This window comes from Pinus tabuliformis, chromosome 8 (genome assembly GCF_031772625.1).
Source record: "Pinus tabuliformis cultivar Carrire ecotype Pingquan chromosome 8, CPIR1, whole genome shotgun sequence".
NCBI classification, from domain to species: domain Eukaryota; kingdom Viridiplantae; phylum Streptophyta; class Pinopsida; order Pinales; family Pinaceae; genus Pinus; species Pinus tabuliformis.
In genome coordinates this window covers 1,104,221,593-1,104,246,972 of record NC_142294.1, presented here as the reverse complement: position 1 = coordinate 1,104,246,972, position 25,380 = coordinate 1,104,221,593, and the positions used below count along the sequence as shown (strand labels likewise).

Sequence of the window (25,380 nt, the reverse complement as noted above, 5' to 3'; positions counted from 1 at the left end):
TTGCAAGGTCCTATTACTTCTTTTCACAATTTTAGTCAAGGGAAAATAATTTTGCTGTAGATCAAGGTTTCCTGTGGTAGCAGTGGATTCTACCTTGAAAAGAAATGTACAATCCTTTAATCACATTCAAAACTAACAACTTATCTCTCCAATTTAGACTACCCAAGTATGTGTATAAGCGAGAAAAATGGAGAGGTAAAACCAATGAACGTTCCTCTATTTAATTCTCTTTTCGATATAAAAAAATTAATGGTTGGTAATTTCAAAAAACCAAGTAGCATGTTCAATGCAAAATGTGAATGAATATGAGGGAAAGAGATTAGTCTTATGGTTGTTGGACTAAGATAATCATTTGTAGTCTAATAAGGGGTCATTTTGACAACTTTCAACAATGCCATGTTTTTCCTATAAAAAATCCCTCCCTCCTATAGTTTCTTATAGTTTACTCATGGAGCTTTGAAATTTTAGACCTAATATCTTATAGTGGTTTCTTGTATCAAGGGAAGCGTTATCATGGGCCTTTTAACTCTTCTTTGAATGCAAGACATTGGAGTGGGAATAGGTGGTGAACTCTAAGTTTATATCTCACTTATGTGGAAGTGATCCTAAGTTGTGGAAGGAAAAGAGCCTAATGTGAATTGCATGAATTGGTCCCACCTACCCCTTATCGAGCTTTTTGGATTGTACTTCTCTTTCATTTTCCATAATGATACAAAATGTTCACATTTTCAAATGATCACTAGAATTGCATCATTCACCCCCCACATATGGGAAGAAATTTTAGTGAAAGTGCATTCTTTCGGTGAAATTGGTCCAAGTGTTCTACTAGTTAATCTAGCTATAAACCTGTTGATCCTTTTGCAAAAATAATGTTTCCATACGCTCAAGTGAATTCATAAGGTGAGTATCTAACAGTTACCATGCCTAATGTGTTACCTTTTCATGATGCTGAAGGTTGTTTTTGTGTACTTGCAGATGTTTGTAGAGTCTTGCTAGAGAAAAAAGTAGTACTATTGCAGCTTACAAGAAATATTGTAGTTTCTTAGGCTTATTTTTCAAAACAACGGGCTAGTGGTTGCAATGATGTTGCTAGAGTTGTTTGATATTTTTTTGGAGGTTATAGTCTACATCGAGAGTGTTCTTATTTCTCTATAGATTGAGCATGTAGAATCTCTGTAGGTTGCTATATGATTGTGAAATCTCATGTAACAGTCATAATGGTATTTTATTCTCACAAAAATTCCTTTATGAAATTGCATGGGGACTCGATAATTCATGGAGGAACTAATGGTGTTGATAAAGAAGGTTTTTATTGTGGTTGTAGTGCAAAAGATGAGTAATTGATCTATTATGGGGCTATAAATGACAAACAGTGAGGGATAACTTAACACTTGATGCATGGTGATGAAGGAGTTAGATTTTAGGATGTTGATCGTACTTGTATCTTCCTTAGATGCAAAGAAATCATTCAAACTACAATTTTTTCTTAAATCTAGGTTACCCTTAGCGTTACATGAATTTCCTATAACAGTTTAGGGAAGCTGAATAAAATGGATGGTAAATAACTGATGATGGAGTTGTGGTATGGTGGAGATGAAAATGAGTGGAAAATAGTGCAAGAGGCATGATTTGAGCCCACTTGAAGTGTTGGATTAGATGTTTAGGCCAAATATGCAAACTTAATTTATTTGTGGTTCCTTTCCTATAGTACCTGCCCAAAGACTAAGGTAAGGCAAAATCATTTGTTTCTCTTTTTCTTTTGTTATTTTTCTTCCTTTTTGTGTTATTTTTCTCCTTTGTTTTTTCTTCTTCTTCCTCCTTTTTTCTCTAAGGCCCACTGGCTGCCCCATAGAGTTTTTCAGCGAGTGGGTCTACCCAGGTGCCTTGGAAGATGTTTTCACTTGGGTTTCTTTATTATTATTATTATTATTATTATTATTACTATTACTATTACTAGAATTACAGGCTGCCCCATGGACGTTTTTAGCCAATGATTCTATGTCAAGTGCCTCAAAGGAGGTTTTTGCTAGAGGTTATTTACTCTCTCTCTCTCTCTCTCTCTCTCTCTCTGTTATGAAACCAGCTCACAAGATGATAGAAAAGATAGATGAATGCCTTAGAAATAAGCCTCTCAGAGGGGGCAACCTCCTATACATTACACAAATGAACAATTATTGGATGATACAAATTAAAATACCTCCTTTCTATATATATGAATCTAAGGGGTCATTATATAATCAGAGCAACATAACAATAATAATGTAAGGGCACAATAATAACAATAGTGGGCTTCTATGGGGCACAATAGTAACAATATGGGGACTAGATGGGTATAGAAATATAATAAGGGGGTTGTACTAATAACAATAAGGGGTTACACTAGTAGTATAGGGGCCTAACATGCCCCTCTCCTTCAAAAAGTTATGTCCTCAACGATTGAGTAGTTCTTGATGCTTCTGTATAAGATTCTTGTCCTCCCATGTGGAATCTTCAGTGGGTAAGTTCTTCCACTTTATGAGATACTCTGAAATTGATCGATTTTGTAGCTGTCGAGTTCTTATTTCTGTGACTGCTCCAGGTTCCAATATGATTTTTCCTTCCTCTTCAAGTTCTGGCAATATTGTTTGAATTGGGATATTCCGCAACTTTTGAATGAGTGGCCACACTTCTTTGTTCTTCTTCCATTCATCCCTTGCCTCGTTTATCCAATCTGGTTGGATAGTAGAAATGACACAAAATAATGCTTCCACATCCTCATCCTTTCTTGAGAGTGCATTTGCAACAAAAAATTTCTTCCCTTTTCTGTAGTTGATGTCAAAGTCATAACACAACATATTTGTGACCCATTCTTTCTATTCTTCTAAAGATAATATTTGTTCTAAAAAGTATTTAAGACTATCATGATCCATTTTTACCTTGAAGTGTCTTCCCATTCAGTAAGGTCTCCATTTCTTAAGTGCATGTAGTATTGCCAATATTTCCTTCTCATAAATAACTTTCTTGAGATGTAGCTGTAAAAATACCCAATCACCTACATCAAAACCTTTTTCACTGCGATGTTGACCTACCTGTTGTTTCATTCGATTCTGCACCAAAGTGGTGTTATCCTTTAAAAGTTGGAGAACTTGTTGTTGATGGTCAATGTGATATTTCACTACTTGAACCTTTTTCTTATTGATATGTACTCCTATCGTGAGAGTTTGAGGAGTGGTAATTTCTTCCAATGTTTTACAAGATATGGTCAGATTCATTTCTTGTTGCTCAATGTGATCTTTCACTTCTTGAACATTTTTCTTCTTGATATGTCCTTCTATCTTGATAGTTTGAGGAGTGGTAATTCCGACCAATGCATTACATGATATGTTTGGATTCATTTCTTCTTTCTCAATGTGATCTTTCACTTCTTGAACCTTTTTCTTCTTGATATGTCTTTCTATCTTGAGAGTTTTAGGAGTGGTAATTTTTGCCAATGCTTTACAAGATATGGTCAGATTCATTTCTTCTTTCTCTCGGGTTGGGTCCTGGCATATATCCTCTTCTTTTTATGTTTCTTGATCCTTTTCGTCCTCCTCTTCATACTCTATGTAAAATAGTTTCTTCTCAGCACACTTATGGCCTTTAGTGCATTTGCTATCACAATTGTAACAAAGCCCTTTTTCTCCTTTTTCTTCCAATTGTTGTGGTGTAACCCTTGTAGGTTGTGGAAGGCTAGGAGAAGAAACACTTCCATAATTACAGTCGTGAGTGGTGGGATTCTTTGTTTCCATAATTTCGCTTTCAATTTTTCTTTCCCACCTAAATGCCTTCTCCAATGAATCAGGTTCCCAAAGACGAACCTCATGTTGAATATTATCCTTTAAAGTACCTATGAAGACATCAATCATTTGTTTCTCTGGAATAACATTTACCCTTATATTCAATTTTTGAAATTCCTCAATGTGCTCTGCCATTGAACACTTTTATTTGAGATTTATCAATTGGCTAAAGAAGGTGTTTCTCTTTGTATCCTCATAATGTGCTATCATTTCCTCCATGAAAATTGACCATGTAACAAGTTGTTTACGAGAATAAAGCCCTTTATACCATAAAAATTGATCCGGTTCTAAATATAAAGATGAAATACATACCTTTTGTAACAGTGGTACACCATGTAGATCAAAATATTTCTCCATCTGTCGTATCCAATTTACTGGATCCTTGCCATCAAACTTCCTCATATCATTGTTTCTTGATTTTAGGAGATCGATATTGAAATGACTATAACTCTGTAATTTAGGCTCTTCCAGTTCTGAAATTGCGACCTACAGTAGCCCTCTGTGTCCTCTTTCCAATGCCACCCATCTGAGCAAATTTGGATTCTCCAAGAAAGAGTTATGCACAATATCCCAAGATGACCTGATTATATACCTTTTCAAAAGAGAACACTTGTATTAAGTGCCACGTGTCATTGTTTTGACCTTAAGATCTGAAAAATATACACAAGAAACTAAAGTCCGTCCTCTTTCTGTAACTTCTTACGAAATTTCAATCTGATGCTCAAAACAAAAGTTATGACGATTTTCCCCAGGTTACCTGTTTGGAATGTAATTCGGGAGGCTGCAAAAAGGCCGACTTCCTCAAATCATATTGCCGCAAATATAGCACGAAAAGCTATGAAATTTGGACCCGAGGTTCAGAATGATTTCATCCCAAATGAGTTTTGTTTTTAGCATCTGAAACATCTCAGAAAAAAAGTTATAGCGCAAATCCCACGATGACCTCTTTGGAGCAGCAAAACCCTAGAATCCAAAGCTCTGATACCAAATGTTATGAAACCAGCTCACAAGAAGATAAAATAGAGAGATGAATGCCTTAGAAATAAGCCTCTTCGAGGGGAAAACCTCCTATACATTACACAAATGAATAATTCTTGGATGATACAAATGAAAATACCTCCTTTCTATATATAGGAGTCTAAAGGGTCATTATATAATCAGAGCCGACATAACAATAATAATGTAAGGGCACAATAATAACAATAGTGGGCTTTTATGGGGCACAATAGTAACAATATGGGGACTACATGGGTATAGAAATATAATAAGGGGGTTGTACTAATAACAATAAGGGGTTACACTAGTAGTATAGGGGCCTAACACACTCTCTCTCTTTTGTTGGTCAAGGAATGAATGGATTGGGAGCCTTGATTATTTGAATCATATTTATTTCCTTGCTTATTGAATTAGTAAAATCATCCCTAGAGATGGGCTTATTGTATACTTTCAACTGGTATCTATTTATCAAGAGTGGAACTTGTTCTTTATAATAGTCCTAATTCTAACTCAGTCATTATCATAGCACTTTTGAATCAGATAAGGCCCCAACCATCTGGTCATGAGCTTACCCTTAAAATATTCAAACTTGGAGTCATACAAGAAGCCCCAATAACCCTCTTGGAAGGTTTTAATTGTGATCTAATTTTCAAGCCATAGTTTTCTTTGAAGTTAGATTACTTTGATGTGTAATAAGGTCTTCATTTTGTATTCATTTAATGCATTCAATAACTGCAATATTTCATTATGTGCTTTAGTTAGATTAACATCAGGTTGGGATTCCATCCTTAAGGTTTTATATTCAAATTTAAATGATAACAAGTCCTACTACAATCGAATAACTCATAAGGGGTAAATCTAGTAGTGGTCTTCTAGGTGGTGTTGTAGGCCTAGGTGGCCTTAACAAGTCTCTCCGCGCAATCATTTTTGTTGTTGTTGATTACCATGGTCAAATTCATTTTAATTCTTTGTTGGTAACCTCCACTTTTCCATTTGTTTGAGTTTGATATGCAGTAGACATATGGTGTGTTATGAAACCAGCTCAAGAAAAGATAGAAAAGAGAGATCCACGCCTTAGAATTCAGCCTCTTCGAGGGGGCAACCTCCTTTACATTACATAAATGAACAATTCTTGGATGATTCAAATGAAAAAACCTCCTTTCTATATATAGGAGTCTAAGGAGTCACAATATAATCCAGCCGACCTAACAATAATAATATAAAGCCACAAAAATAACAATAGAGGGATTCTATGGGCACATTAATAACAATATGGGGGCAATGGGGGCACAACAATATAAATAAGGGGTATAACTACAATAGTAATGGGGTAATCACTAGTATTATAGGGACCCAACATGCCCCTCTCCTTCAAAAAAGTGTTGTCCTCAACGCTTGAGTAGTTCTGGATACTTCTGCATAAAATTCTCATCCTCCCATGTGGAATCTTCAGCGGATAAGTTCTTCCACTTGATAAGATACTCTGAAATTGATCGATTTCGTAGCTGTCGAGTTCTTGTTTCTGTGACTGCTTCCGGTTCCAATATAATTTTTCCTTCCTCGTCAAGTTCTGGCAATATTGTTTGAACTGGGAGCTTGTCGCCTATAACCTTCTTTAAACATGAAACATGGAAAACTGGGTGCAATCGAGAAGCTGCAGGAAGCTCCAATTTGTATGCCATAGTACCAATCTTTTGCAACACCTTGTACGGACCATAATACTTTGGTGATAATTTATTATCCTTCTTAGCTTGCTTGAGGGACATTTGCTTATATGGTTGTAGCCGTAGGAATACCCAATCACCTACATCAAAACTTCTTTCACTGCGATGTTGATCTGCCTGTTGTTTCATTCTATTCTGTGCCAACACGAGGTTATCCTTTAAGAGTTGGAGGACTTGTTGTTGATGTTCGATGTGATGTTCCACTGCCTGAACCTTAGAATTTTCTCTTAAATATGATGTGATGGATGGTGGTTGATACCCATAAAGTGCCATAAATGGGGTCATTTTTGTTGCTGTATGGAAGGAAGTGTTATACCACCATTCAGCCAGAGGCAACCATTTGACCCATTGTGTCTGTTTATCAGATACAAAGCAACGAAGATATCCTTCCAAACATTTGTTTACTATCTCAGTTTGCCCATCAGATTGAGGATGATAAGATGAGCTATGAGCTAACTGAGTACCAAGACAAGAAAATAATTCTGTCCAAAAATTTCCAGTGAAAATGGGATCTCTGTCACTTACAATAATCTTTGGGTTTCCATGTAGCTTTTGAATTGTTTCCATAAATGCAGTAGAAACTGTACTGGCTTTAAATGGATGTGATAATGCACAAAAGTGTGCATACTTGGTAAGTCTGTCAACTACCACCATGATGACACTCTTTCCCTCAGACTTGGGTAAACCTGTGATAAAATCCATTGAAACCTCCTCCCAACGTTGGCTTGGAATGGATAAAGGTTGTAATAGACCCGGTGTCTTAATTGTTTCAACTTTATTTTGTTGGCAAACCAAACATTCCGCCACAAACTTTTGAATATCTGATTTAAGGCCATCCCAAAAAAATTCCTTCTTAACCCTGTGGTAAGTTTTTAAAAATCCTGAGTGCCCTCCTAAGGGAGAAGTGTGCAATTCCATAAGAATCTTTTGTTTTAGCTGGGAATTCTTACAGAGGTATAAGCGATCTTTGTACCATAACGAATCATTTTTCCAGCTAAATGTATCAGACGTACTGGAATCTTGTTGTAGCTTTCGAATAAGTGCCCACACTTCTTCGTCATTCTTCCATTCCTCCCTTGCTTCGTTTATCCAATCTGGTTGGATAATAGAAATGGCGCACAACAATGCTTCCACATCCTCATCCTTTCTTGAGAGTGCATCTGCCACCACATTTTGCTTCCCTTTTTTGTAGATGATTTCAAAGTCATAACCCAACATCTTTGTGACCCACTTTTGTTGCTCTTCAGAGGATAATCTTTGTTCTAAAAAGTATTTAAGGCTATCATGATCCGTTTTTACCTTGAAGTGTCTTCCCATTAGGTAGGGTCGCCATTTCTTAAGTGCATGGAGTATTGCCAACATTTCCTTCTCATAAATAGCTTTGCTTAAAAACTTTCCCTTGATTGGACGACTTTCAAAAGCAATGGGTCTTTCATCTTGCATTAGAACAGCACCAATTCCATTTCCTGAAGCATCACATTCCACAATAAAGGTTTTTGTGAAGTCCGGTGTAGCTAAGACCGGTGCTTGGCACATTGCCTCTTTAAGATGTTCAAAGGCCTTTGTTGCTTCCGGAGTCCATGAAAATGCATCTTTCTTCAATAATGTTGTTAGAGGTGCTGCTATTCTCCCATAATTCTTAACAAACTTGCGATAATACCCTGTCAACCCAAGAAATCCTCGCAGATGCTTTATGGATGTGGGGATTTTCCATTCCTTAATGGCTTTAATTTTGCTAGGGTCTACCTTAACTCCTTCATGAGATACAATATGACCCAAATATTCCACCTCCTGGACTCCAAAGAAACATTTGGATCTTTTTGCATATAATTGTTTCTCCTCCAATAGTTGTAGCACCCTGTCAACATGTTCAACATGATCCTTCCAAGACTTGCTGTAGATTAGTATATCATCAAAAAATACTAACACAAATTTTCTAAGGAATGGTTTGAAAATTGAATTCATCAAACCTTGAAATGTTGAAGGTGCATTGGTAAGGCCAAAAGGCATGACCAAAAATTCATAATGACCCTCATGAGTTCTAAATGCTGTTTTCGGAATGTCTTCAATCTTCATTCTGATTTGATGATATCCTGAACGAAGATCCAACTTGGTGAAGTAAATTGATCCATGCAATTCATCCAGTAATTCATCAATGACAGGAATGGGGAACTTATCTTTAATAGTGAGCTTGTTGAGCTCCCTATAATCTGGACACATGCGCCATGATCCATCCTTCTTGTGCACCAATACTACTGGAGCAGAGAAAGAACTTTGACTCGGTTGAATTATACCAGCCTCTAGCATTTCTGCAACCATACGTTCAATTTCACTTTTTTGGACATAGGGATATCTGTACGGCCTGATGTTTGGAGGAACACTTCCTGGAATCAGATGAATAGCATGATCATGATCACGCATAGGTGGGAGACCTTTGGGAGTCTCAAATACCTTGGAATGATTGTCCAGGACTTTTTGGAGATCTGGAGAAATAGATGATTCCAATGTGGAAACATCTAGCGAACATAATTGTGCAATTACACCTCTTTGCTCCTTTTTTAGAAGCTTTGTCATACCATTAGAGCTGATTATCTTTCCTGGTTTCCCTGCAATACCCCTTAATTCAACTTCCTTTCCTTCCATAGAAAATTTGATGAAAAGTTCTTGAAAATTAAAAGCTATTGTACCCAAGGATTGTAGCCATTGGACTCCTAGTACAACATCAGCACCTCCCATTGGAATGGAAAGCATTGGGCTAGTCAATACATATTCTCCCATGGATAGCTTGATATTATGGCACTTTCCAGAGCAATTTATTGTTCCTCCATTTGCAATCATCACTTGACACTCTGGTGCTGGATATAGGAAGCAATTCAATTCTTTTGCTACCCTACAATGAATAAAATTGTGGGTGCTTCCTGAATCAATCAACACTATTACCTTTTTCTTCTTGATTTGTCCTTCTATCTTGATGGTTTGAGGAGTGGTAATTCCCGCCAATGCATTACAAGATATGGTCGGATTTATTTGTTCTTCATCTAGGCTTTGTTCCTGGAGTATATCCTCTTCTTTTGACCTTTCTTGCTCCTTTTCTTCTTCCTCTTCACAATCTATGTAGAATAATTTCTTCTCAGCACACTTATGACCTTTAGTGTATTTGCTATCACAACTGTAACAAAGCCCTTTTGCTCTTTTTTCTTCCAATTGTTGTGGTGTCAACCTTATAGGTTGTGGAAGACTAGGGGCAACAACACTTCCGTCTTTATAGTTGTGAGTGGTATGCTTCCTGGTTGCCATAATTTTGCTTTCCATTTTTCTTGCTAACCTGAATGCCTTCTCTAATGAATCAGGTTCCCAAAGGCGAACATCATGTTGGATATTATCCTTTAAAGACCCTATGAACACATCAATCCTATGCTCCTCTGGAATATCTTTTACCCTTATGTTCAATTTTTGGAACTCCTCAATGTGCTCCATTATTGAACCCTTTTGTTTGAGACTTATCAATTGGCTAAAAAAAGTGTTGCTTTTTGTATCCTCATAATGTGCTATCAATTCTTCCGTAAAAATTGCCCAAGTGATAAATTGTTTACGAGAACAAAGCCATTGATACCATACAAACTGATTTGGTTCCAAATATAAAGTTGCCATACGTACCTTTTGTGTGTTTTGCACATTATTGAGATCGAAGAATTGCTCCATCTGTAATATCCATGTGGCGGGATCCTTGCCATCAAACTTCCTCATATCGATTTTTGGAATATGGTGAGTCTTCGATCCAACATTAGAGTCTATGGAATCATGATTAACATTTCTTTTGTTCTCATCATGAGTTTCCTTTACTACCTTTTCACCATTAGTGACCCTTTCTTGTAGCAACTTCTTCAATTCTTCCATGTCTGTCTTCAAATCTATCTTCAAATTTGCCATCGAATCCTCCATCTTAGCTTCCATGCCCTTTATCTTAGATTCCACGCCATTTATCTTAGCTTCTGTTAGCTTTTGTGAGCGTGACATTTGTTGCACTTGTTCTTGTAATTTTGATATATCATGTAGCATTTCTTCCTCTTCTTCATGAGTCATGCTAGAGCTTTCAGGTTCCTTACTAGGTGTTTGCATTTTCTTTCCTCGGGGCATCAGTTACCGATAATAATGCTTTACTATGCCCTTTGAATTCCGTTAAACCAAGCTTACACAAAAATTAAAAAAAAACTACACACCTTTTTTCACTTTATAGAAGCCTGATATTGAATCTGATGTATCTCTGTAATTTCGGATCATCCAATTCTAAAATTGCTACCTGTAGTAGCCTTCTGCGTCCTCTTTCCAATGCCACAAGTCTGAGCCAAATTGGATTCTCCAAGGAAGAGTTATGTGAAATCTCCCACAGTGACTTGCTTTTAGACTGGTTCAGTAGAGCGAACTTGTACGACGTGCCACGAGTCACTGTTTCAACCTTTGAATCTGAAACACACATACAAGAAACTACAGTCCGTCCTCTTTCTGTACCTTCTTACGAAATTTCAATCCGATCCTCAGAGAGAAAGTTATGACGATTTTCCCCAGGTCACCTGTTTTGAATGTAATTCAGGAGTCTGCAAAAAGACCAACTTCCTCAGATCATATCTCCGCAAATATCATGCGAAAAGCTCTGAAATTCGGACCCAAGGTTCAGCGCGATTTTTTCTCAAATGGGTTTTTTTTGCGACTTCTGAAACGTCACAGAAAAAAAGTTATAGCGAAAATGCCACGATGACCTGTTTGGAGCAGCGAAACCCTAGAATCCAAAGCTCTGATACCAAATGTTATGAAACCAGCTCACAAAAAGATAGAAAAGAGAGATCCACGCCTTAGAATTCAGCCTCTTCGAGGGGGCAACCTCCTTTACATTACATAAATGAACAATTCTTGGATGATACAAATGAAAAAACCTCCTTTCTATATATAGGAGTCTAAGGAGTCACAATATAATCCAGCCGACCTAACAATAATAATATAAAGCCACAAAAATAACAATAGAGGGATTCTATGGGGCACAGAAATAACAATATGGGGGTAATAGGGGCACAACAATATAAATAGGGGTATAACTACAACAGTAATGGGGTAATCACTAGTATTATAGGGACCCAACAATCTATGATATCCCAAACTTCTGTACCAAGAGATTGAAGATAGGCAGTAACTCTTACCTTCCAATAATTGAAGTTTGTCCCATCAAAAATTGGTGGCCTGATTGATGCTTCCCTCTCGTAGTTGCTCATGATGAATGATCTTCCTTCAAGCGATCAAGCTTCTCTGAAGGACCTGCTCTGATACCAATTGTTGGAAATAATACTGAGAGGGGGGGTGAATCAGTATTATCAAGTTCTTTTAATAAATCTTCCTTATTTATTCTTTGAATTATTTTTGCATGTCAGTACCATAAAATAATGAGCATGAACAAAGAAAACAGATAGTCACACCAAAGAATACAAGATGTAAGGTGGAAACCCAATGTGGGTGAAAACCACCTGCTGCAATATGTCTCTATCTTCTTTCAAATTAGAAACTCCTTTTACAATGGTTTTGTACTGGTGCAGTCCTTTACCAGTACGCAGGTTGCAACCTGCAGAGAGCTACAACTCTCTCTCGTTTTCCAGTCTCTCCTGGAAGGGAGCTACAACCCCCTACTTCTTTTCTTTCAAGGACCACTTTTCATAAATTTTCAAACTGGATCCAAGAACATCAAAAACCCATCAACTACACTTGCATCATCAATCTCTGATTTCACCAAAGCCAACCCGCATACAGATCTGCAAATATTTCCTTATAACTTTGCAGTTGTTACATCAGACATACCCAGATCATAACATGTGTAAAATAAAACATGCATCAATAATTCAAACCCAGATTATTAGATTTATAGATCAAGCGTATGCCACATATCACAGATCAAAATCATATAGAGATACCACTATTCCAGCCTTAAGGTTTTGACCCATCAATAGAACTTATCCTTCTCCTTACACTCAGGTTCCTTCTTCATTCAGATCCAGATCTGCACCAAAACCCAATCACAATATTCCAGATCTAGCACTTTATCAGATATTCGATAATTCAGAAGATGCTTTGCCAAATGATCTCCTTCCTCTTTTATAGTCTTAGGCCTTTCACAATACCACGGGCCAAAACCATAGGATCAAAAAACTGTTGGACTAATACCATGAACCAACCATGAAAGTACGTGAGATCAACACTTTTGACGAGGTACCATGGTCCAAAACCATAGGTTCAAATACCAAGGACTAACTACCATGGACCAAAGGTAAGTTCTCCAATATATACGCGCTTTTCCTCATAGGTTCAAATACCAAGGACTAACTACCATGGACCAAAGGTAAGTTCTCCAACATATACGCGCTTTTCCTCATAGGTTCAAATACCAAGGACTAACTACCATGGACCAAAGGTAAGTTCTCCAACATATACGCGCTTTTCCTCATAGGTTCAAATACCAAGGACTAACTACCATGGACCAAAGGTAAGTTCTCCAACATATACGCGCTTTTCCTCATAGGTTCAAATACCAAGGACTAACTACCATGGACCAAAGGTAAGTTCTCCAACATATACGCGCTTTTCCTTGCATGAAAGTGCGTGAACTTTTTCTCTACAAGAAATAAACTTTTCTCTGCATAAAAGTGCATGAACTTTTCTCTACATGAAATAAACTTTTCTCTGCATAAAAGTGCGTGAACTTTTCTCTACATGAAATAAACTTTTCTCTGCATATAAGTGCGTGAACTTTTCTCTACACTATAATTTATTATCTGAGATGAGTGGGTTGCCATCAAGTACAACATATGTATCATAATGCCAACAGGTCTCACATGTGGCTTCCCTTTAATGGCAATCCAAATCAAATAAGGGTTTATCGCAAGAAACATCAAAAGCACATAGCAACAAAACTAGAAGGAGAAAATGAACTAGTCGCGTATAGCAACAATATCATCGGAAAATACTCTGTAGAATCATTTCTAGGGAATTTCAATGCTCACACTTCACCTTTCTTAGAAAAATATGTTGTATCTCAAGTCGAAAATTATTCCCAAACGGACACTTCTAAATGTGTAAATTTTGTAGATAAGCTTGTAGTTAGATCTTTATTTTGGAAACTATTTTTTGATGGATCTAAATCCAATGATGGAGCAGAAGCAAGATCCATATTACTTAGCCCAGAGGGGGAAAATACTATGTTAGTATGCATACTTGAATTTTATTTTATTTCACAAACAACACCGTTGAATATGAAGCACTAGTTCAAGGTTTGCATAAGGCAATTGGCCTTAATATCAAACACCTCCAAGTATTCAGAGATTCAGAAATTGTAATAAAACAGGTGAAAAATAATATACAATGTTTTTTAGGACATTTGAAACACTATCAGTCATTATTCCAAGACCTGACCTTTCACTTTAAAGCGTTTAAGATTTCCCCTATTCCAAGACTCCAAAATGCTAGTGTTGATCTTCTAGCTAATGTCACTTCCAAGCTTATCCCACCAGAGGATTATAGCCCTAATCGATTTTCCATTGAATTAATTTTTAGGCCTTTTATTCCTGATAATATCACCAACTGGAGAGTCTTTAATAACGATCTAGATATCATAAGCTTCCTGACTTCAGAAGGCTCTTATGATGACCAGATAGTTGATGAAGACTAGCATGATAACCAACTTAAACAAGAAACAATCAATAACGCTATACCAAAATCTGTAGTTAAGTTGGAAGATTTATATGACCTCAAAGATAGATTTAAATGATCCACCAATTCAAAACTTCAGAGTTCAACTCTGAGGTTTGAATTGATCAATCTTGAGATTGACCTAAAACCTCAAAATATTAATCTAGGTCTCGGACTTACGTCAGACGAAAAATCAACCTTTATAGGTTTGTTGAAGAGGTACAAGAATGTCTTCGCATGGAACTATGAATATCTTAAGACATAAGACACCTCTATTATTCAACATACTATTCCCATGAAATCTGATGAAAGACCTATTCAGTAGAAATTGAGGAAGATCCATCCTAATTTAGAAATTCAAATTAAATCTGAATTGAATAAATTGCTAAAAGCCAAAATAAATTTTCCGGTCAAACATTCCCGATGGGTCTCCAATCTTGTCCCAGATAGAAAAGAGAACGGTGATATTCAGATATGTATAGACTTCCACAACCTCAATAAAGCTTGCCAAAAGGACAATTTCCCATTGCCCCTTATGGAACAGATATTGTAATCAGTTGCAAGCTCAGAACTAATGTCTTTCCTGGATGGATTCTCAGGTTATAATCATATCTTAGTACATCCAAATGACCAGCTGAAAACTACATTCAAGACAAAATGGGGCACTTATGCTTATTAGAAGATGTCATTTGCACTGATTAATGCCGATGCCACTTTCCAAAGAGCCATGGACATATCGTTCAAAGGTTTAGTAAACAAATCAGTAGTAATCTACTTAGATGATATAACTATATATTCCAAAAAACACAATAATCATCTAAGGGATTTAAAGCAAATATTTGAATGTTGCCAAAAGTATCGAATTTCTATTAATCCCAAGAAGTCTTTTTTCACATTAAGTGAAGGAAAGCTCCTTGGATTCATTATGTCCAAAGTAGGAATTCATATTGACCCTGACAGAATTAGAGAAATTTCTAAAATACCTTTACCGCATAACAAAAAATCAATGATATCTTTCCTAGGTGAAATAAATTTTGTTAAAAGATTTGTCCCTAACTTCTCAAGAATTGTTTTACCTCTTCAATCCATGATAAAGAAAAATTCTCTATTTAAATGGGGACACTCGGAACATGAAGCTTTTAACTTGATAAAACAAGCAATCATAAACGCCCCATCTTTAGCAATGCCAAATTTTTCAAATCATTTCATTTTATACACTTTCTCTTCCGAGAAATCATATGCAGCGATATTGACACAAGTAAATCAAGAAAAATTTGAAGCCCCAATCTCTTTCTTTAGCTCCAATTTGCAAGGAGCTGAATTGAATTACTCAGATGTTGAAAAACAAGCTTTTGTTGTTTTCAAATCAATAAAACACTTCAGACCTTTTCTCCTCAAAACCCACACCAAAGTAATAGTACCATTCTCAGCAGTGAGAAATCTTTTAATACAAAGGGATGTAGGTGAAAAGAGAGTTAATTGGGTTATAGCTCTGCAAGAATATGACATCGAAATCAAACCAGCAAAAATTGTAAAAGGTCAAGGTTTTTGCAGGATGTTGGCAGGAGCATCAAATCTATTAGCATTACAGCATTCAAGTGACGATGTACAAATCTATGAGGTAAGCCTTAATGATACTAATTCAAGATATCATATTTTACTTGAGAAATGGAGATTCCCCAACCCAATTAAATTACACAAAGAAAAGGGCCTTGAGATTGAAAGCTAGACAATATCAAATTGTCAATGATGTGTTGTTTAGAATAAATTATGATTCTGTTTTACTTAGATGTCTTGAAAAATCTGAGGCAGAGAAGGTGTTGCAGGAACTTCATGATGGACCAGCTGGTGGTCACTTTGGAGGGGATACTACAACACATAAAATCCTGCATGTCAGCTATTACTAGCCAACTCTATTCAAAGATGCACACAATTATGTAAGGAAATGTAAGATTTGTCAGACAACTGCTGGAAGACAGAGGAAACCCGCATTACCATTACAGCCAATCAACATTGACCAACCATTCGAACAATGGGGATTGGACATAATAGGTGAGATCGTTCCTCATTCTTCTAAGCAACATAGATATATCCTTACAGCCACTGATTATTTCACCAAATGGGTAGAAGAAATTCCACTCAAGGTAGCCAATTTTGAAAACATTATTGAATTTATAGATCAATATATCATTACCAGGTTCAGCCTACCATCTGCCTTGATGTTTGATAATGCAGCTTATTTTTCAGGCAATGTTATGACAGAGTTTTCTCTTAAAAAAGGTATTAAGCTTAGGTACTCTACTAATTATTATCCGCAAGGAAATGGGTTAGCCGAATCCACAAACAAGAATCTCATCAGGATTATTAAACAAACTGTTGACCAAATCCAAAAGAACTGGCATAAGTCTTTAGTGTTTTCTCTATGGGCAGATCGAATAACTCAAAAAGCCTCCATTGACACTTCTCCTTTTAATTTGGTCTATGGGAAAGAAGTCGTCTTGCCAACAAACGTAGCTATTCCCTCTTTAGCCTTAGTTAAATTCATTGAAGAAACTCCTTCCTCATCTATGCAGATTAGACAGTTACAAATCCTTAAGCTTGAAGAGGAAAGACAAAAGTCCAGGATCACACATGCACATCATCAACAGTTAGTCAAAGCCTCCTTTGATTCAAATTTTGTAACTTCAAAATATTTTCAACTCGAAAGACCTAGTATTAAAATGGGATAAAGCCCACGAAGAGAAAGGTAAGCATACCAAGTTCCAACAAATGTGGCTTTGCCCATTTCAGATTGTGGAACAAATAGGCCCATCAACTTTTCTATTACAAGATTTATCAGGTAAGAGAGAATCTCTACCTATTAATGGGAAGATTTTAAAGAATTACTTTCCATAGAATATAATCTCTTCTATTCATTGTATATTATTGCCTTTAGTTAATTTTCTTTTAGAAAGAATAATACGAGTTGAAAAACATTTACTTTTGGCTTTACAAAGGATAGTCTCTTTTTAATTTTGACTTTTCGCTTGTGTAAGTAAAGATTGTTATGAAAGTAATCTTCACATATGAAATATATAGTTAAGTTCTATCGCTCCAAAACTACCTATTTTCTGCCAAAATTATCTGATCTTTGATGAAACTTAGCTTTAGAAAGAAATTTTTCCTTTACATCAGTCAAGAAAAGTATCAATAACAAAGCAAAGTCTCTCTGCAGAAAAGCATCTTTAAAACTCTACAATTGTCGTCCAGAAGCTCTTAAGGAGCCAATGATTCTCCCCACTTAATCAACTTTCATTTTTAGAGTGTAATTCTAAAATATACTTAAACTTAAAGGATAAGAGGTCTCATCAAGAGCCGGCTTACCATGATCATAAGATTATAACTAACTGACATTACCAATACTGCATATCAAAATAGGGTAATGGCTTAAGATTATATTAATCAAAAGACAAGGGGTCTCATCAAGAGCCAACTTGTTCAGTTAAGTTATAAATCAAGTGAATGGCATTGTCAATTTTGGTCACCAAACCAAAGCATTGTCCTTTAAGAGATAAAAAATGAATATTTGAAGGAAGAATGAATTACTTCAGAAAATAAAAATAAAAACAATAAGTATACAAACGAGCTTATATTTAAGATTGCGTTATGATTTAAGTGGGATACTAAATCATTGTTGGTTAAAAGGTAACCCTGTCAAGGCTATGAACGTCTGCTAGCAGCAGAGGCTCTACCTACGATAACTGAGTATACCAAAAATTGATGTGAGGAGATTCTCCTTGCTTTTATCTTTAAAACCAAGTAATGATTGATGTAGACAAAGTGACTTTCTTATGAGAAAAGTATAATCAAAAGAACAATAGTTAAGTAGATGTTGTTTTATTGATAATAAGCAGTATTACTTACCTTATATTCCATGTAATTTATTTTTATTTTTCAAAACTATCTTTATCTCAAAAGTTTTAGAAATTTCAAAGAACTCTCAGAGATAACTGGTTCTTCCAAGTGAATTTCCAATTGTTGTGCTATTCAACAACCCCCCATTTATTAATGGTAATAGTTAATATTACATTAATAAATGGGGGCCCTTTAAAAATGCATCCAAAAATAAACTTAGCATTTAGGCATTTCTTTTATTTTTGGAGTAAAGCAAGACCAGTTTGTTACTTAATCGATATTTGTTCCATAGTGAAGTACATTCAAGAATAAGAACTAAGTAGTCGTTTGAAAGTTTAGGTCAAGCAAACATAATTGGTAGGCATCAATCGGTCTGTGGAATGTATCAAATCTTTTGCCAAATATCGTAAGTGAATAAGCCCTGGCTATCTAATGATTTGATCTCCAAATTCTCGAGGGCCGATTTCCGTTCGGCCTGAGGAAACCTTTGCACGCCTCCGTTACCTTTTGGGAGTTACATCATGGTCCAAGCGAGTCTTTCTCATGTTTCTGAATCGCCATGTCCTCACACTTGATACTCGTTATATAGCCTTAGCGCGTGATTTAGACACCTCGTGACTAAGCTGCATTTCGTCGTCGCGCAAGCAAGGAAATTGGTTGAAACAACAGATCACCTCCTTTGGATCACCCACTTAGCAAAATTTCAATATAAATTTATTTTGACTTCATATTTATTAAGTATTCAGAGTCATTTTACAATATAATTTAGTATTGAAGAGACATTATAAAATAATAATTAATAGAGATATTTACTTACAAAAACATGCCCATATATTACACCATCAATAAAGTAATGCTAGTCACCTTCAGCGTTAACTTACTTTATTCTAGTCACCGATAAGTTTGACCACTCTCGTAGTTGTGTTCTATTTGAATTAATTCGAACTAGATTTATTAGAAAAATTAAGAGGTTGTTATGGATCTTTTAAATTTTATAGGTGTGACTTTTATTAATTTTATATAAAATTTGTTTTACAAATTTAAGAAGACTATTAGAAAATTATATTCGAATACTCAGTATTCTCTTAGTTTAACCTTAAAGAATATTTTAAAATATTAAAAGCACAGGTATATTAAGATATTTTATCAAGATCTATAGAAATAATTTTTGAATTAGTGGAGAATGTTTACTAAGAGAATGAGCGTTATGAAATAAACTTAGATAAATTGAGTTATTTATCATATTATATTACATAGTTAGGCTATGTTACAATGATTTAAAAAAAAAAGAGGGTTTATAAAGACTCATGCATTAGAAAAGTATTATTATGCATTAAGATAGATTCCCTGCATTAGAACAAGGAGGTCACGAAACCACCCTCCTTGACCTAGGTACCAATAAGATCTGCCTAGCAGGTAAAAATAGCAAAAAAAAAACTATACCCATTTGTAAATGTGAAATTGCAAAAACTATATGCTATATCCGAATGTATACCTCAAACTTTTACAAATTTTATTATGTATACAGAAAACATTACAATGGTAAGGACATATGAGTGATGACGACGTGATTGGGCAACATCACCGTCATTAATACCACCACTGTCAGCATCACCATCTCCATCGCCACCACCATCATCATCGCCTCCATCGAGACCATCACCAACACCAATCGCTCTAGCACCAGAGTTGATCATGATAATGCACTCATTAGAAGCCTTATTGGAAACATTAAAAGGGTCAACAATGGCTAAAACAAAGAATAACCTCAACCCTTAGCAACCAATTCAGTGGAACCAAAGAATTTTGAGTATAAAAGATTAAAGGAAGATATTTCTAGGGAGCTACAGAAAATTAAACTCCCAAAATTTTCAGGAGGATGAGCTAGAGAACGTACTGAGGCATGGTTAGAAGGAATGAATAGATTTTTTAAATTAAGAGAGTATTCTTCTTTTGCAAAAACAAAAATTGTTGTATTTCAATTAAAGGAAAGTGCCTTGATTTGGTGGGGAAATCTGGAAAAACAACTACACCTCACAATAGATAATGTCCCTTGGGAATTGTTCAAGAAAAGATTCTGTGCAGTAAGTATTTACCTCCATATTTCCAAGAACAACAAGCCAGAGCCTTTTGTACATTAATTCAAGGTAATAAATCAGTGGAAGAATATGAAATAAGGTTTATGGAGCTTGTGAAATACATTCACTACTTAGATTCTGATGAACGTCAGGCTGAACGCTTCATATTTGGGTTAAATCCTCGCATCAAGGTGTTGGTTAGGATGTGGAAACCATCATCAGTAGCTAAGGCAGTAGAATGTGGCCGCTATGTAGAGGATCATCTAGGAACTAAAAAGGATGTCGGACCAGCAGAACCTCTACAATCAGGGTTTTCAGGAAAGACTCCCTGAAATTTCTTCAAGGGAGGTAGCTCAAGACCACCTTATGGTAACAGATTTACCCCAAGAAATGTAGGAACAAGAGCTCCCATGGTAGTTGATACTATAGTTTTTGAATCATCAAACACAAGTCCATGGAAATCTCGTGGAACTGCTAATAGAGGAAGAAATTCGAGAGGAATTGGTATGAGAAGGTGAAGCTCTTTATCTAGAAACTTACAATTTGATTCAAGAGGACAGGCCCAGGTAAATTTTTGGAGATGTGGAGGACCACATTTTCAATGTGATTGTCCAGAAGCTTCATCAAGTATATTACGAAGGGCAGGAAAAGAACCAATATCAAATACTCAAGGCAATCATAGAATCCATGTTGTAGTCAACAACAATCAAGCAGCACACCAGTCCACTGTAGTGGAATCCTCAGGTATTATTAATGGTATAAAATTAAAAATCTTATTTGATATTGGTGCCACAGATAGTTTCATTTCGTCATATGCATTAAATAAATGTGGGCTGGCAACTCACAAGCAAAATGATTTCAAACATGTAGAAATGGCCTTAAGAGAACTCCAATCTGTAGACTTAAGTGTGGATCAATGAAAAATTGATCTGGGAGTCTATTAGACTAAATTGAAAGTTTATGTTACAACTCTAGGAACTTATGATCTTGTCGTAGGTATGGATTGGTTAGAAGCTCATCAATCTTGGGTAGACTGATATGGGAAAAGAATTCTCCGTATAAATGATGAAGGAGGGGCGATCCAAATTCAAGGTATCAGGAGAAAAGTATCTTTACGCTGCATATCAGCAATGAAAATGAAGCGTTGCTTAAGGAAAGGTTGTTAGGCATATCTAATTCAAGAAGTAAGTAAAGAAAAAGGACCATCCTTAGAACAATATCTGGTGTTAGCCAAATTTCCAGATGTATTTCCAAAGGAACTACCAAGATTACCCCCCGAAAGAGAGATAGACCTCACAATAGAATTGAAACTTGGTACTCAACCAATTTCTAAAACACCTTATAGAATGACAGCTCCGAAACTTCAAATTCAATTGAAAGAACTATTGGATATAGGACATATTCGACCCAGTATATCACCTTGGAGTGCTCCTGTAATTTTTGTCAAAAAGAAAGATGGAACCTTAAGATTATGCATAGATTATCGAGACTTGAATTGAGCTACGGTAAAGAATCGATATCCTATGTCTCGAATTGATGACCTCTTCGATCAAATGAAAGGAGTTGTTGTCTTTTCAAAAATTGATCTTCGATCAGGCTATCATCAGCTAAGGATTTCTAAAAGGGATATTTCTAAGACTACATTCCGAACACACTTTGGGCATTATGAATTTACTGTGGTACCATTTGGATTAACTAATGCACCAACAGTATTCATGAATCTTATGAACAGTGTTTTCCGCAAATATCTTGATCAATTTGTACAAGTATTTTTAGATGATATTCTCATCTACTCCAAGAATGAGAAAGAGCATGAAGAGCATTTACAGATAGTATTATCCTACCTCAAAAAACACCAGTTATATGGAAAGTTATCCAAGTGTTCGTTCTTTCAGGAAAAGATTCATTACTTAGGTCATATCATATTAGGTGAAGGGATCTCAGTAGACCCTGAGAAGGTAAAATCAATCATGGAATGGCCAATACTGAAAAACGCACATGAAGTATGAAGCTTTATGGGTATAGCCGGTTACTACCGAAGATTTGTGGAAGGATTCTCCAGAATTTCAAAGCCGATTACAACTCTTTAACATAAAGGTGTTAAGTATGAATGGACCGAGGAATGTAATAAAGCATTCTCTGAACTCAAAAGACTACTGAACAGTGCACCAATCTTAAGAGTCCCTGATATGGACAAAGATTTTATGGTATGTACTAATGCATCCAAACATGGGTTAGGTGCAGTATTAATGCAGGATAGAGGAGTAGTAGCATATGTCTCAAGAAAGTTAAAATCTCATGAAGAACTCTACGCTGGTCACGATTTAGAGTTAGTCACTATAGTACTAGCTTTAAATATTTGGAGACACTATCTAGTAGGGCAAAGTTTTACGCTTAAAAGCGACCATCAAAGTCTACAATATTTGTTCACCCAAAGAGACTTGAATGCTAGAAAAAGACGATGGAGTGAATTCCTAAGTGAATATGACTTTGGAATATCATATATTAAAGGAAAAGAAAATGTAGTAGCAGATGCTTTAAGCAGAAGACCACGGATATTCTCCCTCATACCTATCAAAGTAGACTTAAGGCAACGAGTACTAGAACATATTATAAAACATAGCTGGTATTTAAAGGTAAGATCTAGTCTTGATAGTAAAAAGCCAAAAGAATCTAAGTTTGAAGGATATGAACTAGAAGATGATGGAATCTTACGATTTCATGGAAGGATGTATATTCCTGATAATAGGGATCTTCGAGACACCATCCTTAAGGAAGCCCACAGAGCAGTATATTGTGCACATCCTGGAGTAAAGAAAATGTATACTGATACCAAGAAACTCTTCTTCTAGTCGGGCATGAAACGTGATATCGTTCAATTCATTGCAAGATGTTTGGAATGTCAACAAGTAAAAGTTGATCATTGTCATCCAGCAGGTCTCTTACAACCTCACGAAATTCTTATGACCAAATGGGAGATCATTTCTATGGATCTTATCACTGGGCTTACCTCTTACTTCTCAAAGACACAATGTTATTCTAGTGGTAGTGGATAAATTAACAAAAAGTGCCCATTTCATTCCCGTAATAGATACTTAAGAAGTGGCTGATGTAGCTCAAGTATTCATAAATAAAATTATCAGATTTCATGGAGTACCTAAGAAGATCATATCACATAGAGATTCATGATTCACTTCAAGATTCTAGACTTGCATGCAGTCAGCCTTAGGAACTCAACTAAATTTGAGCACATCTTATCATCCTGAAACTGATGGGTAAACAGAAAGGGTAAATCAAGTACTTGAAGATATGTTGAGGATGTATGTTATGTATCAGCAATCGCACTGGGAAAAGTATTTATCCTTAGTCAAATTTGCATACAATAACAGTTATCATAGTTCAATCAGAATGCCTCCATTTGGAGCATTATACGACAGACCTTGTAGAACACCATTAAGTTGGGACAAGTTAGAAGATCGAGTGATAGTAGGGCCAGAATTAATCCAAGAAATGGAGGAGCAGGTAAAAAAAAATTAGATAGCAGTTAAAAGAAGCACAGGATAGACAAAAGAGCTATGTTGATGCTCATAGAACTGATAGGAAATATGAGGTAGGGGATCAGGTTTTCATCCGCATCAAACCAAATAAAAGCACTATTCGATTCGGAAAAGGGACAAAGTTGTCACCCCGATTTATTAAACCATATAAAGTTATGGAAAGAGTTGGACCTTTCGCCTATTGTCTTGCACTGCCACCTCACTTGCATAAAGTTCATAATGTATTTCATGTATCTGTATTAAGGCATGACATAGCTGACCAATCTCATAACCTTCAATGGAAGGAACTGCAGGTATCGGACAAAGGAATCATATTGGTTGAACCATTACGTATACTAGAACGTAGGGTTTGACAGCTTAGGAATCGTCTGGTAGACCAAGTTAAGGTCCAGTGGAACAAGTATAGTCTTGGATCAGCTACTTGGGAAGATACAGAAATCATATGTCAAAAATACCCCAACTTGTGTCAATTTTGAAGAACTTTAAACCATGTTTTGTATATATTTACTTTACTTTAAATTAGAGACTCAGAACCATTTTGGAATGATCACATATAAATGTGAATTTTTAGGATTTGTTATCTGTTTAATCCCATTGGTACGTGGATACCAAGACGGAATATGTTATTGATCTTACTAAATTATATTTATCAAAGTAAAGTTTAAATATTTGATTAATTTTGCTTCTAATGGGAATTAAGATATTATAATTTTGTTTCATTTATGCATATCGATATGACTGATGAGATAGAAATAAAAGAATGATTACATTTTAAATATGAAAGCTAATAACATGAGTAGAATATGGCCAAGTATGTTATACTGTAGTTAACATGTTGAATTATACATAAATTATTTGTTTTGAATATGTTGATGCATATTTTATAAATGCATGGACAAGTGTTTATGTTGCAGATAATATCGTTACCAAGATGACCACGTGATGACAAAAACTTCAAAACAATTAAGGCTCAAAGAGATTCCATGATAGGGTGTTAACCCTGGTTCCACTAGGAGGGGTGGAGGTATTACCCACCATTTATCCTCTGAAACCTGGAGTCATGGGAGGACTGTGCGAATCAAGCTCACCTAGATGTGTGATGATGACTGCCAGATGCCTACTGGGCAATTAGGTTGATATAATCGACGCTGATACCCTTAAAAGCCTATGAATGGTTAGTCAGTATAGCTGATGCCATGGCATACTCTAGTAGAGGACAGATAGGATGGAAGCGGAAGAGATTAGGAAGGATAGGATGATTATAGAATAGCTGGGAAACCAACTGGGGCAAAACATGGATATTATAGTTGTAAAATTTTAAAAATATTAAAGAAAACAAATTCAATTTTGTAATTGTATAAAAAACAAAAAAAACTTATATACTCATGATAATCATTAATATATTTTAGAAACCCTGACTTCGGGACGAAGTTTTTTGAAGGAGGGATGTATGTAATGACCCACCTATAGCTATAAATAAAATACAAGTATTAACATACATACGAGGCCTCCATACGATAGTTACATATGCATGGACCCGTATGTAACACACTATATATATAATAAACCCTTAAACAAACAAAAAATGTTA

The 25,380-nt window shown here is 35.8% G+C and overlaps 1 protein-coding gene across 1 annotated transcript in view; it reads right to left on the bottom strand.

The window, feature by feature from the left end:
- The window catches only part of LOC149239201 (E3 ubiquitin-protein ligase RSL1-like), a 108,406-nt gene extending 88,555 nt beyond the window's left edge, over positions 1 to 19,851 (bottom strand). Inside the window, exon 1 of the mRNA XM_089369788.1 lies at positions 19,740 to 19,851. Within this exon, the coding sequence (XP_089225914.1) occupies positions 19,740 to 19,851 (112 nt within the window). The remainder of the gene's footprint in view (positions 1 to 19,739) is intronic.
- Positions 19,852 to 25,380: the final 5,529 nt, after the last annotated feature.